The 20,058-nt window shown below is 33.9% G+C and overlaps 3 protein-coding genes across 8 annotated transcripts; 1 reads left to right on the top strand and 2 right to left on the bottom strand.

Moving 5' to 3' along the window:
• Positions 1-3,425: 3,425 nt before the first annotated feature.
• Positions 3,426-7,546, top strand: LOC129303720 (rab GTPase-activating protein 22-like). Its single transcript, XM_054943210.1, has 5 exons — positions 3,426-4,099; positions 5,202-5,337; positions 5,436-5,485; positions 5,680-5,733; positions 5,897-7,546. Exons 1-5 carry the CDS (start codon positions 3,948-3,950, stop codon positions 7,137-7,139), a joined length of 1,635 nt encoding a protein of 544 aa, XP_054799185.1. The 5' UTR covers positions 3,426-3,947; the 3' UTR covers positions 7,140-7,546.
• Positions 7,547-10,565: 3,019 nt separating this feature from the next.
• On the bottom strand, positions 10,566-13,076 carry LOC129302185 (cytochrome b5). Its single transcript, XM_054940880.1, has 4 exons — positions 12,925-13,076; positions 12,573-12,673; positions 11,084-11,150; positions 10,566-11,013 (listed from the first exon to the last, which is right to left on the bottom strand). Exons 2-4 carry the CDS (start codon positions 12,657-12,659, stop codon positions 10,763-10,765), a joined length of 405 nt encoding a protein of 134 aa, XP_054796855.1. The 5' UTR covers positions 12,660-12,673; positions 12,925-13,076; the 3' UTR covers positions 10,566-10,762.
• A 3,078-nt stretch (positions 13,077-16,154) lies between these two features.
• Positions 16,155-19,787, bottom strand: LOC129302184 (metal-nicotianamine transporter YSL3-like). 6 transcript variants are annotated; one of them, XM_054940879.1, is made up of 8 exons: positions 19,511-19,787; positions 18,893-19,344; positions 18,629-18,801; positions 18,429-18,526; positions 18,191-18,325; positions 17,917-18,106; positions 17,707-17,821; positions 16,155-17,236 (listed from the first exon to the last, which is right to left on the bottom strand). In XM_054940879.1, exons 2-8 carry the CDS (start codon positions 19,269-19,271, stop codon positions 16,302-16,304), a joined length of 2,025 nt encoding a protein of 674 aa, XP_054796854.1. In that variant the 5' UTR covers positions 19,272-19,344; positions 19,511-19,787; the 3' UTR covers positions 16,155-16,301. The 6 variants fall into 6 exon arrangements, with proteins under 6 accessions (XP_054796854.1, XP_054796853.1, XP_054796848.1 ...); XM_054940878.1 differs by having other exon boundaries at positions 18,893-19,339; XM_054940873.1 differs by having other exon boundaries at positions 18,893-19,279; positions 19,559-19,787.
• Between the last annotated feature and the right edge of the window lie 271 nt (positions 19,788-20,058).

Raw genomic sequence — 20,058 nt, 5'->3', positions numbered from 1 at the left:
AAAAAATAGCCATCATTATATTATATAAAAATCATTTAATTATGGGTAAAATATTATTTTTTTTAAAATTTTTATCTTTAACCTTTTATATTGTTTAAGCCTTATATAGTATATATAAAAGGTGTTTATTTTGGTTCATTCTTAATTTTTAATCAAGTCTAGCATTGATAATAATTAAATAATTATTTAAAAATATTATTTTATTTATTATGTTTGTTTAGTAGTAGAGCCAGAAATTCGCATATGCCTAAATTTTATTTTTAACATTATTTTTAATTTAAAATTAATTATTTTAATTTATAAAAAATATAAAATATAATTTTCTGGACAAGAAAATGGTGTATATGACTCAACTTTTTTTTTGAAAAAAATTGAGTCTTAAAATATAAAAATTAATATTAAAATATATTTTAATTATTATTTTGAGATATTTTATTTGATTAAAAATAATAAAAATAAGAAAATATTTTTATTTTTTAAAATAACTATAGTAGTATACTCAAATATATGGTATTTTAGAATAAAATGATATAAAACTTTAAAAATAATTAATATTTATTATATTATATATATTTTTAAAAATTTATTTTTTCTATTCGGGTATTCCGGCCAAGCCCGAACCCGATTGAGTTTGGCCTGAATTTTCTCGAGCCCATTCAGGCTACCCAAATAGGTTCGAACAATAAAAATTTATTATTTTTTCTGGGCTTAGGCCTAAAGTTTTCGGGCGGATTCGGGTTGGCCTATTGGACTTGATCCAATTTACCAATTCTAATAGCAACTAGTCTTTGCCCTTTGTGGCACGCAACAGTAATAGAGCTGCTGATTGCATTGCAGCTATGGTGATGAGAGGCATGGTACTATAAGGATGGCTATTAAAGCCACCATCCTCTCTGCGTTCTATTCTATTGCAAGACTTCAGTGGAAAGAACATGAAAGCATACAAGAAGGGTATTGGCTGAGTTTGATGAACTTGTGCCTTTTGTACTATAGGCTATTGCTTTCTGTCTTTATTTTCTTTTGGTTGTATTGTTGGCTTTAGTTTTCTGTCTTTATTTTCTATAGGTTGTATGGTAGGCTTTATTTACTTTTCGTTCTTTTATTTTTGGATTAGTGTGTGTAATTTTTTTGATCAGTGATTAATAAAATTGGTTTGTTTTGCTAAAAGAAAAAACACTGTACTTGATAGGAAAGAAAGATAGAGGGAAGAAAGAACAAAAAAGAGAAGAGAAAATAATATTGGAGACTCTACTATTTCCAAATTTATCCACAAATATTTTGTGTCCCGCCTTTTGTTAATCCTAAATGCTAATTTTAATTCAATTAGACAAATGTTAATTTTTAATTTTTCTTGTTATATTTGACTGTAGTTTAAAATTTTTAGATTATTATATATTTAATAATTCAAGAAATAAAATTTAAAATTAGATGAAACATTCGTTTGAAATAATGGAGAAATTGAACCACTATCTGAAAAAAAAAATTGTGCTTAAAAATATGAACTAAATTTTTAAAAATTTAAAAATATAGTCGGTTCATATTGATATACAAAAAATTTATTATTGATATACAATAAATTTGTCATTAATACATAAAGAACTTATCATTAAAAATTTATATGGGGTTATTGTTAATATACAACTGTATGTTATTGATAAATATAATAAATTAGTTATAATACAAGATATAATAAATGTTAGGTTATTTATTTGATTTAATTATAAAATGTGTACTATATCTGCAAAAGGCACAGAAATAATTTCCAATTGTATTTTTACTCGACCAATATTATGTAATAGAGATTATATAAATAATATGTTAAAATATTAAGTTTTATTATATATATAAATATTTTTATACAAATAATGAGATAATTATTGTTCACATAAAATTAACATTTTTTTCTTTTATGTTTTTTTTTACTTAATCAAGTACAATAAGAAAAATCTCACCCCTCCACGTTTCTCTTCTCTCATTTTCCTCCGCTTATTGTCTCTCATCAGTGAAGGGTTAGTATAAGGAAATATGGAAGACAATTTTTTTTTATGTCAACGAAAATTGAAAAATACAAGAGCATGTGGCCTTTGGGCAGAAATGTGGATTGACCCGATAAATCTGATTTGATTATTGTTATGAGATTCCATTTGCTGCATCATACAGTCAAATATCTTCTACACCCAATCATGAGGCCAAAACATGTGTAATTAAATCATGAACATTTGTTTGCTCTCTATGGATAAACATAATTGACCAGGCAGGCCAGCCATTCACCATCAATGCAGAATTATATTGTTAAAAACTTAGGACTCACGATTCAAATGTTTTTTTTTTAAATAAAATTAGTGAATTACGTGTTTTTGCTAGTGAAAAGTGTGTACTCAGTAGTAATTGTCAGAATCCTTCAGGTTTATCCAGCCTTTTAATCCTGTCACCAGTGTACATCTTTATGATAAATATGCAGAATCATCTTTAATCAGGTTTTATTTAACAAATCTTATCCATTAATTTTGTCATTAATAATAATTTAATAGATACGTTAATATTTATCACGCATCGTATCATTTTTTTTTTCCTGTTAAACAAAGAAAACCAGAAAAACAAGAAGCAAATAAAGCAACTTATTATCGTTTTAACTTTTAAGAGATCGTATTTCATCTTCATATTGCGATATATAGAAAAATTAGCAACAATATTTTTATAGATTCGCCCCTGTTCACAAGTTAACAAGTGCATAGGGCTTTATTTAATTATAGAGCATTTATTTAATATTAATACTATATATAGAGACAAGAGCCACAGTAAATTTTGATATTTTGATAAATACAAGTGAGTATATGATATTTTATTTGATCCTGTTTATAGGGCAGAGAGAGAAATTTTTTTAATTTTATTTATAAATTATCTTATTAAATTTTCATATTAATTTTTTTCATTTGATCTTCATTAAATGTTGAGGAAAGAAAATATATTGTTAAAGCATGTATATTTAATAGTAACAAAATTTAAAAATCATTAATTTTTTATATAGAATTAATGAGTTTTTAATTTTTTTTAAATTTTTATAAAATATTTTGAAAGTGTTTTATAAATAAAATTAGATAAATAAATATAAGAATATATGAGGCCAAACTTGAACTAGGTAAATTTTAAATCATGTTTTTCACCATGGTAAATTTTGACCGAGAATTTACCATCATGATTGGATTATCAGGACAGGAAATGATAAAAAGGTTATCAAATGATAACTGTAGGGTTTAAAAAAACTCGAACAAAGGTGAGGTTAAGTTGATGTCTTTATGCCAACGACATCGTTTTCTTCTGCATCTGATTGTTTCAAAGCCAAGCCGAAAGCGAACACATGCTTTAGATTCTTTCCTAGTCTTTCACTCGTTTCCCAGTCGTTTCCCTCTTTCTCCCCCCCCCCCCCCCCCCATCAGGAGAGACAAAGATAGAGAGTTGCCCTTTCTCAACGACAAGATCAAAGTGCAAAAGCAAAAGAAACCGAAGCAGTTGGTTTTCGTGTTTGGTTCTCGGGAAAATCTGGAAGAATTCGTCGTGGCTGAAAAGGAAGGAGGAGGAGGAGGAGGAGGAGGAGGGTAAGGGCATTCTAGTAATTTTACTTTTCGCCCCCTTATTCCTCCTCCATGTTTACATCTACTCACTTGAATATCAGCGGCGGCAACAGCTACAGTACCACCTTCTCCGTCGGCGGCTCTCTTCGGTTCTTGTTAATGGTCGGGGGCAGCGACGCAGTCTTCCTTTACAGCGGTCTTCACGGCCTTGGCTGGGTTAGGTCTGGTTGCTGTGATTTTCTATGGTGCCAGTAGGTGAAAGAATCTGATGAAACTTTAGGAAGCGAGAATAGAGCCGCGAGAAACCCAAGTCAGGCGTAGATGATAATGTTTTTTATTCCGACTTTGTTCCGTTAAAAAAAAGTGTAAATATAGATGAATCCCCTAAGGCGAAGCCACCATTCATCTTCGAATTCCTCTCCTTCTTCCTCCTCCTCGTCGTCATCTTCGTCGTGGATCCATTTGCGTTCGGTTCTATTCGTTGTCACTTCTTCCTCGCCGGCTTCCTCTTGTTCTTCCTCTGATCGGTGAGTTATTTTCTCCTTTTGGATCTTTCTTTTTCGTTTTTTCAGCTTTAAAGAGTTTTTGAACCCATATTTCTGTTGTTTCTATTTTGCTCATATCAGATCTCCCGTCACAAGCATCCTTAAATCATACTAATAGTGCCATATTAGCTTGATCAACTAGTATATATATTAGGTTTGTGCTTCTTACTTTTTCATTTTCTCTTGCGGGTCTCAATTATTTGTTCAGCTTCATTTCAGTCTTACTTTTACTTTTACTACTTGATTGATTGTGTGTTTCGATGGCCTAATTCTGGTCAGTGTCCATTTGTCTTAGATTGAAAGTGTTTTTGTTCTTTAATGTGTCTGGACTTCATGTAGAATATGAAAAAAAAAAATGAGAAAGGGAGACAGAGTCAGATCTTTCTAATCTTTTTGTTTTTGGTATTGACACCCCCTCCAGTGGGGGTGCCTCTTAATTTCAGGAGTTCCGTTCCTCTTGTTTTAATTATTTATTAGTCATAAGCTCTACTCTTTTTTAATAAATGAGAGTCTGAATCACCTTTTAAGGTTCCATTGGACGTTGGTGAATGGCTTGGAGCAACGCAACTTTATAATGATCTTGATCAGAAATTCAAACCGTGGTTTTGCAGTATCATTACCGTAAACTGAAAAGATCTTTGCTGGAGTTTATCCAATCAGCTAGTTACATCTCTATTTGTGGGACTGGATAATGGCATCTTCTGGACCCATTTAAATATTTAGGTTCGTCAGGAGATATGAGAAGTAGTCTGTTAATAGATCTGCTTAATCACCCCTTCTTCGACATCTGACAAAATTGCACAGAAAATGTATGGAATTACAGGGCTGGCGCCTGGCATTGAATTTTAATTATATACTTTAAAGATGCTTGTTCATTTTTTATTTGCGATGGGAGGAAAATAACTTCAATCAGCTTGGAATGATTCCTCCATGGTGATGGAGTGTTGTGTTACCAAAATATTAGCCTTTTGGTGTGTTTTTATTTTGATAAATTTCTCCTATGATCATCTGTTGCCTTGTTCTCTCTATAATGCTCACTAACACACAAGCAGTAATGAGTCATGCTTTTCTGGAGAATTTTCAGGGGCCGGCATAAATCACCATGGTCACGCAGGAAAAGGAAACATGTGCTTTCACCTCAGCAGTGGAAAAGCTTGTTTGCGCAAGATGGGAGAATCCGTGATGGTGGAATTAAATTTTTGAAAAGAGTTCGCAGTGGAGTGAGTTTATCATTGTTCTGATCTTGAGTTTAAATTTGTCTTTTTCATGTCATTTTCTTACATTTGATATATGGCTACATTACAAATGAATCATTCAGGGTGTTGATCCTAGTATTCGAGCAGAAGTTTGGCCATTCCTACTTGGAGTGTAAGCATGCTGCTCTAGTTTTATTTCTATTGGATAGTACCATTTTACATCCTTGTATACTTTGGGTGAACCTCATTTTTTGTTACATAATAGCTTAAATTTGGTTCTTCCTTGTGTACTATTTTACTTCTCTACTTGTGGTATGTTCCTGGAAACTTTGATTAATTTACTGAATACATATTTTCTCATAACAGCTATGACTTGGATAGCACCAAAGAAGAAAGAGATGTCATAAGAACTGAAAATAGGTAGGGTTACCAGTTTGATCTCTACATTCATGATTGTTTATTACATCCATGCTTTGATCTATGATTTTTCTTTACCCTTTGAACTCCATTATATTGGTTGTTTCTCCTCCTGTTTTTTTTGATTAAACATTATGGCAATATCATGCCAAATATTTGAACACAGAAAGCGATATGAGAAACTCCGCAGACAATGCTGGCAGCTCTTAAAGCACCACAATGGGAGCTTTAAGTTTAATGAAATTGATGGAATCAGCCATGGAAGAGATAGTGGGAGTCTCATTCAAGGCTCTGGTTCTTCTAGTTCTGAAGATGCAACCAGTGCTAGGGAGTCTCTTTCTAGTGAGGAAAGGAGCCCAGAGGTTGAATACTCAGATGATCCACCAAGTGCGTTGTTGGAAGATGATGTTTCTAATGTTATTAATGCTGATGCCTGTGCACTGGATACTGATTACTTGGATTCAGACTCATCTGATGAACCTGAGGAGATTCAGACTTCCCCGTCTGTGGATGATCAGGAAGATAATGATCCCAAGACAGCAGCCAAGGAAGGTTCTTCTCCTTTTCAGACAAAAGTCTCATCAAAACTTGTGACTAATGAGGATTTTTCCACGTGGCAACGGATTATTCGACTTGATGCTATACGTGCTAACACAGAATGGGTACAATACTTACCCTCTCAAGCTGCAGTATCAGAAAATCAGGCAAGATGTATTGCTGAGGCTGTTGGTTTGAAAGATTATGGTCACCTGGAGCCTTGTGAAATCTTCCACGCTGCCCGACTAGTTGCCATACTTGAAGCATATGCACTACATGACCCTGAAATTGGCTACTGCCAGGGTATGAGTGATCTGCTATCTCCTATAGTTAGTGTCATATTGGACGATCATGAAGCTTTCTGGTGTTTTGTTGGTTTCATGAAGAAGGCACGGCAGAATTTTAGGCTTGATGAGGTGGGCATCAGGAGGCAACTGAACATTGTTGCAAAAATTATCAAATTTAAGGACTCTCACTTATATAGGCACCTGGAGAAACTACAGGCCGAGGATTGCTTTTTTGTTTATAGGATGGTGGTGGTATTGTTCAGGAGGGAATTGTCATTTGAACAGACTCTTTGCCTGTGGGAAGTCATGTGGGCAGATCAAGCTGCAATCAGGGCAGGTATTGGGAAATCTTCTTGGAGCAGAATAAGGCAGCGTGCTCCACCAACAGATGATTTATTGCTTTACGCAATAGCTGCTTCGGTATTACAAAGGCGGAAGCTGATCCTTGAGAAGTATAGCAGCATGGACGAGATCATTAGGGAATGTAATGGCATGGCTGGACAGCTTGATGTTTGGAAACTGCTAGATGATGCACATAACTTGGTGGTCACCCTTCATGACAAAATAGAGTCGTCATTCCGATGACTGCAGTTTATAACTAAACTTGTTTACATTCTCCTCCCAAGATCTCATCTCTTCGAGACTGCCAAGCGCCAACTAGTCTCCGCTGCACCAAAGACACTTTTAACGCTTGGTTCCTTGGATGGTGAAGGGAAGTTCCCCCCCCCCCCCCGGGGCGGGGCCTAGCCTGTGTTTTTTCCCCCCCTTTTTTGAACCAAAAAAAAAAGTGACATCTTTGAATTCTCTCCTTTTTTTTTATTTTTTTATTTTATAGTTTCTACGAAATCTATTTATTTTTATTCAGAAACATGTCTCCTCGTTCTCTGGACCACCATTGCGATAAGCAGTGTCAGGGCGCGTTACTAGAGCCGTCTCACTTGTTCCAAATCCAATGTCTATGACTCATGAGCTCCTGTCTGGATCGCATACTACATCATCTGAGTACCTTGTTCTTCTTTTTGAATAAATGCAAAGAAACTTCATTCAAACCAGAATATATACAAAGAAATGCAGCCCACGAGAGCTGTAGAAAACAAAGAAAACAAGCGATCCCAGCAAAACAACCCCCCACAACTAATTAGATTGGTGTGGAGATCAAAACAGCAGAATACCTTAGAAGGCACTTAATGTAACGAAGGAAGAGAAATGCTAGTTATTCAGGATATTGACATGACAGATGCAACAAAATTAATCAACTGAGATTGTTAATTTTGTTCAGAGATTAGTGTAGACTGAAAAGAATGTAATTGCTCGGCCTTCCATTTCCCGCAATTCCGTGAGAAATTTAAAATTATATAATGGATTCGGTTATGTCCCGCAGGAAAATCCGAAAATGTTTCAGTGATGCCCTTATGGGATAATTTTTTTTTTTTTTTTTAGAGTAAGTTGAGAACATAAGTTCCATTTTTCATATTAGAAATTTAAGATATACTCCTTGTGAGATCTTTGAAAAATTTTAAAAAATAAACTAATGTTCGATAAATAAATGAATTCATCATTATGGAATGAAATTGACTTTGTAGTCTGATGATTTCTCTGTGGATTGACTGAGTGTTGGGCTTGATATCCTAAGTATTTGGAATTTTTAAAAGGAAAAATTATACTCAACCCTCTTTTAAAAAAATTAATTACAAATAAGGATTAACAACAAGTCCCATTAAAAAAAATAAATTATGTTATGCATTTTAATAACAATTCATTTTATATTGGTCATTATCTGTGCTTTATTTCCTTAAGGAAGGTTGGATGTGTTTCTCTCTTTTTAAAATTCAAAACATTATCGAAAAATTTTGAATTAGAAAAATTTTGAATTAAGAAAATTTTACCAAAAAGAAAAGAAAAATAATTCTTATTTTGAATAGGAATGGGATATATATGGATTCATTATACATAGGATTCTCTACTCTTCCTCTTGTCTTTCTAATTTTTAACCATTATATATAGATTTGGATGGTTTAGATTTAATTTCTCATAAAATATTTTATTTTGTTTTTTTACTATAATTTTTAATTGTTCATATTAAATGTTAGCAATTTGAATTTTATTATTTATAGTTTTTATAATTTAATATTTTAATAATAATTTATAAAAAATCAAAATCTAACCATGCAAATTTAAAGTGTCAACTGTGGGTGACGTTTGCTGAAACCAGCGGAAAGTCCCGGGAGGCGAGGAGGGTTTTGAATATTCTGAAACTACAGAAAATTTAAAAATTGTGCTAAATGTTAGAATACGAGTTTTGGATACCCACTGGACTTGTTGATCAAAATGATTTTATAGATAACTCGAGATCATGACAGTTGAAAACTTTTTCAGTACTTGCTTGGCTTTTATTCTCATTTTTATTTTTAAAAATTATTTTGTATTACAATTTTTTAAAATAAAATAAAATAAAGATTCATTCGATTACGTCAATTAAAAATATTAAAATTAAAAAATGAACTAATAATGATCATTATAGATAATTAATAGTGGTGATTAATAGAGAAATATTTAAGTAAATTGGGCGTACCACGTTGTTTGTGATCTGTCCAATAAAAACATAACATTCAGGTGACATTAAATATAAATTAATAATAATAATAATAATAATAATAATAGATGTAATAAAATAAATATGCATTCTGTTATAAACATAAAATCAATTTAAAAAGCATCACATAAGATTTTATTTAGATTACTTCAGACATTTTAATTGGACAGACTTCAAATGACATGGTGCACGCAGTCTATCTAAGTATTTCTCGTGAGTGATAATAGAAATTAACTAAGTTAACTATAATTTCTAATAATTAAATGTAGTGTATTTTAAAAATAAGAAACACAACTTGAAATTGTTTTTAAAAATAAAAAGTGAAAATAGTTTTAGAAATAAATAAATAAATAGCACTTATTTAAATAAGTTTTTAATTTTTTATTTTCAAAAATAAAAATAATTTTTAAAAACAAAAAACAAACCAACACTAAATGATTCGCCCGAATCAGTGTTATCAAACTAATCAAACAACCAATCTCATCATGGCTATCCAATTTAATGGGACGGGGACGTGAGAACTAACGAACTAAAGCCGAGCAACTTTATCAAAGAGGAGAAAGAGATGTTCCAAAGATTTAACTTGACAAGAATTAATGTATGTTTTAAAAAAATAACTTTTTGTTTTCCAAAATAAAAAAATAAAAAATTCTTTTGATAACGTTATTTTAAAAATATTTTGAAAAATAAAAAAAATTAAATATTATTTTAAAAAATAAAAAAATGAAAACATCTCTTAAGTGTTCTAAGATTATTGTTTAGAAAAGTAAGAGAGAATAAAAAAAATACTCATTTTTATTATTTTTTGTTTTTATAATATATTTTATTAAATACTAATTTTCAAAATATTAAAATAAAAATAATTTTAAATAGACCCTAAAATGCTAGACTTTGGGAGGGACTTTTTCTCATTTTCAATATGACAAAGATATCAATATCTGTTCTGAAAAAAGAAATAAAATGAAATTGCTGGGGATAAAAAAAAAAAAATTTCCCTGCCCCTTGATGAGAAACTAGTAGGTTCACTCATTACGGGGACAAAAACCTGGGATCTTGCAATAAGATAGAGGACTTTGGGGTGTAAATCTTGGGTTCTTGATTGAGCCAGAATCAGTGTCTACTGTGATTTGAAATCTATCATGCTACAATTCATTCAATCACCTATCAAGTGAATGTTAAATTGACTCAAAATTTATAAATTTAACAGTCAAATATGCATATCATTATATTTTAACCACTTTCATAATGTTTTCAAACTATTTTAAAAATTAAAAAGCCCAGTACATGTAACGAGTTTTCACTCATAAAATTACTCATTATTCTAACACGTGATCATTTTTGCTAAAATATTGAAACATGTTTAATTGAAGGAAAACACACTGATTGGTAAATTTTGCCATGAAGAAAACAAAGGAAAATGGAGCAGCATCTTCTCATCATAAACAAGAAAAGCTTCTTCAGTCACATTGCCGCTAATACTGCAGCCGAAGTTCGCATATATTCGCTTAAGGAACTATAATCCAGTTTTGATAAGAGGACCTGAAAGAAACATTAACATTGTCCTTTCAAATGGCTCTATGGAGGATGGAGACACCTAAAAATCAAGCTAAAAGGACTACTCTTTCTTGGTGTAGTGTCGAACAGCAAAGGCCAAAGCCAGTATCAGAAGAGGGACCAGGAACTGCAAAATCTTGATCACAAATTCAGGGGTCTTGTCAGGATTGTAAGGAGCTTGCTTAGGTGGAACATAAACCCGCCTTTGTGGGACAGTGGATACATCAATAGTACCAATGCAGTACTTGTCCATCATTTCTCTAGCAGAATCACTATGTCCTACATCTTCAAAATCATTGGTTGCATCTTTTCCTGTATTGTGCATAGAAAGTTAATAATGGTGATCTAGATTTACAATATTCAGATGATAGAATACGCATACCTGTTGCAGATAGCAAAACTTCATCACCTCCGGGATGATCCTCCATGAAAGGGGTCAAATCATACACCTGATTTAATAGAAGCACTGAATTCTTTAACTGGCAGTAATCAATGTCAAAGACTTAAGCATAAATAAAAATGATGTTCCAAACTAACGTAACTAATAATTCGTTGTGGTAATGGTACACCTGCCAATTAGCAAATAAAATATTCAAATCCACCGCCCACCTAACGGTGTGTGTCTTTATGAAGAGACTTAAATTCTCACTATCCCCTTTCCAACCCCGTCCCAACCATTCGCATTGATTGTCTTTCCACCGTTTGGAAAATTATATTTTCACTAGAAGATAACTTGTAGTAAAAAAATTCAGGTCTAATTGTCGTTCTCAGTTTTAGATCACTTGAAAAAAGATACAAAGAACAAATTAGAATATGGAAATAACCTTTGGCAAACTACGGTACCCTTTTACCATATTTATTGCGAAAAGGGCAATGCATAATGGTTCCTACTATTATCTTAGGCCAGTCATCAACTCATTATACACCTTTAAACAATATCAGGTAATGTTTGGAATCGTGCGAGTTATTTTACTTCTACTAGACATGCGCTTGGGCTAATTTCTTGTAGAATGGATGGGTTAGTTGGAAGGCAGAGATATAAAACAATGAGGTTCTATAACTACCACTGCCAATAGAAGTAGCTGGCAACATTGACAACATACAGAATGAAGATCTCCCTACACAACAGATTTGCCTAATGTCCTGCAGGTTAAACTTGGGAATTCCAAAGACACAATTTAACGAATTTTTTCAGGTTAATATGAATCTTTAGTGCATGTATAGTCTCTTGATTCTGAACCGCCCCATGAGATAAAAATGCACGCAGATCATACCACCACCCCTGGAGGATCTCTCATGTTTGCTGAATCTATTCCAACAAACAGTTTTTGAGGCATTGGGTGGTCAGTTGATATTTTCATCAGATAGTGAGACATCCAAATATCAGTATCCAAATTCAATATGATGCTAGAAACCTTCAAATTACAAAAAGGGAACGCAAAATGTGAAGATATTTCATTTCCGGGTATCCAAGATGAGCATGATAACGGGACTTCCATATAGACATAATGGTGAGAAATGTCAGAGTACCTCACTTCTCCCTCAATGTCATTCGTAACCAAAGCTGATGCGAAGCTAGAAAGCTCATGCAGGATGAGTATTTGCTTAAATCAATCAAGTGAACGCCATAATCGGCAGATTTCACAAAAAATCAGAGATTTCAACATATTGAGCATATCACCATGTCAAACATTATTCAGAAAGAAAACCAAACCTATAGGCATAACTCTTGAACTGGCAAACTAATAAAAGCATGCACACACTCTATGCTGAAGAATTTTTCTTTTCCAACTGATTCCTCGTTTTTCCCAGCATCAGTCAATCCAATAAAATTATCCATGCACGAAAACATTGAAATACTAGATTCTGACCTTTCCAGATATAATAAGCCAGCAATCTTTGGTTTGATTGTGCTTCGCCACTTCTTCGAATGAGTGAATTTTTGGATCTGAAGCCATTTTTGCACAGCCACCTCCAACAAAACCAAAATATATTCAGAGTCCAGAAAAATTGAAGTCAAATCCACAAAAATTCGCGTGGAAAAGAGGAGGATCTAAAGAATCGAGAAATGGAACAACAATCCATTAGGACAAAAGTGGATTCCAAAAACTGAACAGCAATTTCTTGTTCTTCCATGCATGAAAGTAACAAATCATGAACGCAGACAGTACGAAATACGAATATGAGATTCGCGGTCAGCAAGTTGTTTAACTAGAGATTTACCAGAGAGGACCTTTTTTCCCTCTGCTTTCTCTCCGGCTTTCGGTGTCAAGATACTGTCAGGCTCACTGGCGAGTGGCGAGTTAGCCGAGGCCTTTATTCATCGAGCGTCCTACTGCAAACCACGAAATGCCCTTATGGTTTATTGAAATTACAGCAGTGACCTCTCATTATCATAATCAAGTATAAGGGCAGTTTCGCCAGTTAAAATATCGCGTCAGTTTCATTGTTCCTGGTGAGAATTTGTGAAACTGATTTGCTGATAAGTACAAATCTATCACCGTTAGGAGGAGCGGAGGGCGCATGGCGTTGGATCGGATTATTCATTATAATTAAAAATTAAAACATTTAATATTTTAATTAAAAATTTTAGAATAAAAAGTACAATTGTCTGTCTTTTTGGGGCAGATATAATTAGAATTTTGAAAATCATGAATGAAATACAAATATTTTTTTTAGTTTTCCACGTTGGAATCAGAAATGCTGCCTCCATCTTAAATTATTAAATAAAAAATTTATTATTCAAAAATATATAATAATTTGAAAAAAAATAAAATCTCATTAATAATATTTTTTAATATTAACCTTCAAATAAAGAAAAAATCAAAATAATATTGTAACATAATAATTAAGTATATAAAAATATTTTTAAAAATTTATATTTTTTTTGAAAATGTAAATTTATATATATTTTATTAATAAGTGTATTAAATTGTTTTATAATTTAAGACAAAAAATATAATAAAATAAATGACAGAGCATCAATTCATTAAACTTATAACTTCAACAAAATATTTCATTTGATTCAAAATATATGACAACTTTAGATATTTATAAGGATAATGAAAAGTAATTTATCATTACTTTTCAATATTATTTTTCATTTTTAATTAAAATTAATCTATCTTAATCATTTTCATTTTTTTCTTATAATCTCTCTACACTACAATTAATAACAAAATTTATAGAAAATAAAAATTTAATGATATATATGTGTATATATATATATATATTTTGGCCAGGAGCAAAGTGTACTCCTACATTTTTAACAAACACTTTTTTTTTAATAAAATCCTGAAAATAAATTTCCAAATCAAAAGAGATTGCAAGCAATCGAAGTGGTGGTCTCTCTCCTAATACATTGTTGTGGAAGAAGTAGGGAATGATCAAGATACAAAAAATATTATCTTTTAACATATGCACTATTCTCACCAAATGATTAACAGTTATATTACATTATCTAAATGATATCATTTTAGAAATTAAAATAACAACATTTCCTCGCAACTAAAATGTCTGTACATAAAAATTAATGTGAATTTCTTGATTTTTCCCCCTCGGTGTAAAAAATAATACTATCATACCCTTATAGCAACAAGTTTTCCCCTTCCCATTCCCAGCCTTTAAACCAAACACAGCCCAAAGACAAGATAATGTCAAAGCATTAATGACAAAACTAAAACCATGGGTTTAATCCACGGCTTTCAAAAAAACGATGGCTTCCTAAACCTTATCACGCATTTATTGGCCAACGGGCTCAAAAGTCATAACAAGTTTACCCCATCCAAATGTGTAAAGGCCATGAGAAAATAATATATAATGAATAAAAAATAATATAAAATTTAATTCTAAGTAAAATGCACAAATTTTTTAAGATCTCTATTAAAATTATATAATTTATTTTTTTGGTTTAAAAAATCACATATTTTTTGAAACGTAGAATAAATAACACGTATTTCTCTGTTTTTTTTAATTGTACATATATTTCTCTTCAATTTTGAAAATATAACATTCTCTCTAAATAAAATAAAGGTACTTGTAATTTTAGGGGGAAAATTGGGAGTATATAATTTATCTTTTATGTCAAGGGGAGCTAGCTTTTATTTTAAAAATTGAAAAATCCATCCATGCAATTAAAGGAATTGAAAAAAAAAACCATATGTAATTTATGTTGTGTTCTGACTATTAAGGCCCTCATATGTCTTAATAAGATTTGAGTAAAATTCAAAGGAGGCCTGAATAATTCACTCTTTATTGATTTTATTTTTTTTCAGTGCTTCAAAATCACTTCACATTTCTTGATTTAAAGGATTCAAATTCCTCACTCTAAATGCTTAGAGCTTACATGGTTATTAAAAAAAAAAAAAGTGTCCAGAGCTTATGTTTAGAACTTACAGATAATGGAATATAACTTTGTCCTCACCATTTTCTAATGCGACTCCACATGTATTAACTGCTTTTGTTTAGTTCGTATTAAATATTAACATCGTTCAATTTGTTAATTAAATAAATTAAAATGATATAACTCGTTTAATAAACCAAACAACACTCAATTTTATTTTTGAATCGATTCAGGGCCTTTTTTGATCTTGTCCTAAAAAGCACCTGTTTTTTAAAATCAATCTTAGGAAATTTCTTAATACTAATTTCAACTTTTAAAAATACTGAAAAATTGGCCCAAAAAAAACATATTTTTGATTAGGTAGCTTGCAGAACTATCTACAAATCATCCAGCAACAAGTTTCTCACGCAGATGACAGAATTTTAACTTCCATTCTTATAAACTATGGATCAAATTATTGTCAACTGGAACATTTTGTCGGTATCTTCCAGGCTCATTTTAATCGAACGAGACTAGCTTAAAATGTAATAGGCCATATCTGGCAGTTGTTACTGTGGTCCATAATAAATACAATAGCATCGTGATCCATCAAAGATTTGCGTGGTCCATTGCCTACGGTGACGTTGAAGTGATGGATCGTCAAATCCTATCCAAAAGATAACCCATAACCAATTACATTTGACTGTTCATAACATTTACTTTTAATAAAAACTGGTCAGAAATCAACTCCATTATAAATACTAGGACTTACTATTAGTAACTACAATTTTTTATTTAATTGTTAGTATATTTTCTGTCAGCCTGGATTGAATTATATTTATGATATTAAATTATTATTTTTAAATAATCAAATGAATATTTACGACTGAAATAATTAATCATGGGCATTGATATTTAATGATTATTTTTTTGGCCAGAGATACTTGATGATTGGCATTGAGATTAATTTGTACACGAAATTGTGTTAAACTTACCTAGTGTAACTAATCCTTTTGTCTTTGAACTTGCCCCGACCCAGGGACAAATATTAAAAAATGACTCTGACTCGAGCTCAACTTTTGCACAATTCACGAACGTACGTCTATAGTGCAAGTAGCGAGAAGACTTCAGAAACATCAACGATCCGCCTTTATTGGGCCGAAAACACGCCTCTCGTAGACGTATATGTGGGTTTGGCGAACTAAAGACATAATATATAACATGCAAGATACATCTATAGGCTAAATCCCAAGTTTCCCAGTGAAATTGGAATTACTAGTTAGTTGCCTCGAGAAAAGCCCATGCATATCGGAGGCCGAACCTTGGCCAGAGCCAAAATCGAAGAAGGCAAAATCCACAAGCCATCGCCGCAAATCAAACCCGACGCCACCGCCGGAACCATCAGACTTGCCTCTTTACTGTTCAACTTATGCCATGCATACACCACCGCACTGCCCACACACATGTCTATCGCAAAGTAACCCCCCACCAGAAACGGCACCGCCATCGCCATCGGCATTGGGACCCACCGGCCCACCCTCTCAGGGCTCGTATCCTTCACCAAGTTGGCCGCCACGGCGAACGCGAAGAATCCGTAACACAGCTCCAAGCAATGCTGTGGTAACGCGGAGAAGCCCTCGACGCCCAGAATCGCCATGTTTCTGTACACGAGAGCATAAGGCGCTTTGTATTCTCCGTTCGGATTCCCCACGTCGAAGGCCTTGTAAAACATGAAAAAACACAGAGGAGCCACCACACATCCGATCGATGTGCCTATGGCTTGTGTCAGGAGCATTGATCGGGGAGAAGTGAAGGTAAGGTGTCCGGTTTTGAAGTCATGCATTAGATCTGATGAGATGGAAACCATTGATTTGATGAGGCCGCAGCCGATGAGTCCGGCGACGACGGCGTCGTTTTTACTGGACATGGCGGCGAGAATGAAGAGAGCCACCTTGCCGTAGTTGTAGGCCATGTTGATGTCGGTTAGGCCGGCGCCGTAAGCGTTGCAGAAGCCAAGGGCTGGGGCGAGGAGGTAGGCGGCAATTACGAAGTACCACTTCAACTGAGGGAACATGAGAGGGACGGCGACGGTGGAGATGACGGCGAAGAATATGTACGCCGTGCAGGCCACCCATATCGGAATGCTTTCTCTCAAGAACACCTCGTTTCGTTTCAGATCATCCCGTGGCTCTGTCTGGTGATTGTCAGAACCTGCTTTGAAAACAAAAATATCACAAATCATGATCGTCCCACCCACCTCTTTCAATTTAGAAAATTAAAAAGTTGCATGTTAAATTTACTAATAGAGAGAATGGCAGCCGCAGAACCAAATAATTGGTTTAAAATAAGTCATCGTATATCATTTTAAAGAAAGCTTTCAAACTCTGAAGTTGAAAACTTAATATGCACGTAATTTAAAAAAAAATAAAAATTATCATCATACACTGCATTTCATCTATCCATAACAGATTAATTAGTAGTAAAAGGATATTTACAAAATCCTAAAAAGCAAGAGAAGATTGCTTGCAAAATTTAAAGGTCAATAAATTATTTGCATAAGCTTAAAAAAGTATGCAATTTTATTTTATTTTTACGTAATAAGAAACTTCATGTTAGTTGTAAGCTTCACTAATGCAGTGTCAGGACCAAGAAGTAAAAAGACTAGGAGAGGCGATTTTACTTACAAACTTGAAGGGTCCTGCTTCTCATTCTGGCATAGATATTTGTAGCAGTGAAAAACAGAATCTTGGCAAAATTGTAGAGCCCATCACCAAGGATCAAGGAGATTGAAATGAAAACCTGTAGCAAGAAAATAAGGCCAAAAACAATGAGGATGGATAAAAAGTGAACATGATCTGGGTTATATATCTGGTTACACGTTAATAAATCAAGACCTTGTATCCGTTTAGACTCTTCATGCTGCTTTCCGACAAACTTGCAGGGTACCATTCCCCTTTGAGTCCCCTGATCAAGGGCCACATAGTCCCATACGAAAGCACAGCACCAAGAAGCAACGATAAGTTCACCAGATGGGAACAAATCATTCCTGCTCCAACGTAAGTCATACTGAAATCGAAGTAAAATCTGCATAATTCAACAAGTACTTTAATCACTAAAACACAGACTTGTAAAATTAAGGCAGAGAAGTAGTAAGATAGAGGCACCCACGAGTTTTTCCAGGCTTGCAGTCCAAAAGTAGGAAACTGCACGAATCCGCATGTATCTCCACCAGTGTAGAACCACTGGAAGAAAGCCCATGTGAAACTGAATGAGAAAATTTTCATGAAGCCTCGAATCTGCTTCCTGCCATTGGATTTTGAGCCTTTTGAGTAGCAGTACAGTACAGATTCACAGTGGTTAACTTGGAAGGGGAAAAATTCAAGAGAAGTACAGTACAGAACCATACTTGGCCTCTCCATCTCCTTTAGGAGTATGGAAATTGTTGATAAGAACAGCAGTGGCAGTTCCACTTGGGTACGTTAATTTGTAGTCTACGATCATGATCTGTCATAAGTTACAACATCAGAATACGGATCACCAACAGTCCAACACTGTTTATTTTCCACATAGTGAAGTTCATGTACAGAAGGGCAGAAACAAGAGTACCTTTCTGAGAGGAACCAGAGCAAATAGCCCAACAAAGCTTGTGACAGAGAGAAAACCTGTCATCCAACCTAGTCCAGGTTCCTTGGTGCTCCCAGGATTGTTCCCTTCTGTACCAATCCCTACTTGCTCATACGTCTTCCTATTCAATCCCAATAGGTATGACCCAAAACCACCTATAAACATCACAATATTACTTGCACTCGTGAACACACTGAACATTGATAAATCAGACAAGCTTAAGAAAGCAGATCAATCCTTGGTTACCTCCTACTGAGATGCTGTAGCATGCTACTGCACAAGTCTGAATGATTGTGTTCTCTTGTCTGGTGAAAGGTTTTGACACTATCTTGGCCTTCTCGAGAAGCTTGGTCCATCCTCGGATGAACACAAAGCCCAAGAGAGCAGCTGAGATATTGAGGTTTGGGACTAGCCCAGTTGTAAGGTTCAGCTTCGTCGCTATCACACTGTAAATTACTCCAACCACTGTGCTCGCTACCAGTCCTCGTAATGTGATCTGTTTTCTCCATGGTGCTATTCTGGTTAAGTCCTCTGGCTCGGCTCGAACCTCTTGTGCTTCTTCCTCCTTATCGAAATTCTCAATTTCTCTGGGTCCTTCGTTGTTAATAGTCGCCATTTCATTCATGACATGGTCTGTTCACAGTGAATTAATAAAGCGGGGAAATTGATGGCTCATCCAATAAAACTCTGCTCCTGCACTTTTCGTAGCAACAGCGTAATTTAATCATTTTGAAGTCCACGCATTCGTGATTCTATTGGATAAAAAGGTTAAAAAATTGTATAATAATACAATTAAATCTTAAAAAGGGATAGTGACAGAGCCGCATTGGATATAGAAATTAGAAACAGAGCAAAAGTAATTACTGGGCGATCCCAAAAGGTCCAGATGTATCCGCCATTAAAATATCTTACTCGTATTTCCGCTAGATGGTCGCATCCTCCTCTCGACAAGAACCTCGGCGGGATTTTATGGACGCAATATTCTGCGATTTGGAACGAAGCAACCTTCGGAGAAACGACTCGTACGCACTGGAATCGGGCCCTGTTGATCCGACGAGGGGTGAGGGAATTCGACGAAACCCACGAATGGGTCGCAGAATAATGAAGTGAGAGCGAGACGACGGTTGCAAGATCCGCCATTAAATTGGCACATTAAATACTGCACAAAAAAGTAAACGCTGAGGAAAATCATGTACTGCAAATAACAACATAGTGGTGTACTACACAGAAATAGAACCCGGATGTGAATTTTATACTTTTTTTTGTACTGCACTGGAAGTCTGGAACCACTTACCGACCAGGGCTCCACATATTTGAACACATGTTCGGCTGCGAGTTATTTATCATAAAATGTACTCCGTTGACTCCATGTAAAAGGAGAGGTGGGTGAGGTTGGAAAAACACATTCCATT

Source organism: Prosopis cineraria, unplaced genomic scaffold (genome assembly GCF_029017545.1).
Source record: "Prosopis cineraria cultivar Desert tree isolate PC_DT_omini unplaced genomic scaffold, ASM2901754v1 PC2, whole genome shotgun sequence".
Taxonomy (NCBI): Eukaryota; Viridiplantae; Streptophyta; class Magnoliopsida; order Fabales; family Fabaceae; genus Prosopis; species Prosopis cineraria.
This window is presented reverse-complemented; position numbering and strand designations above follow the sequence as displayed.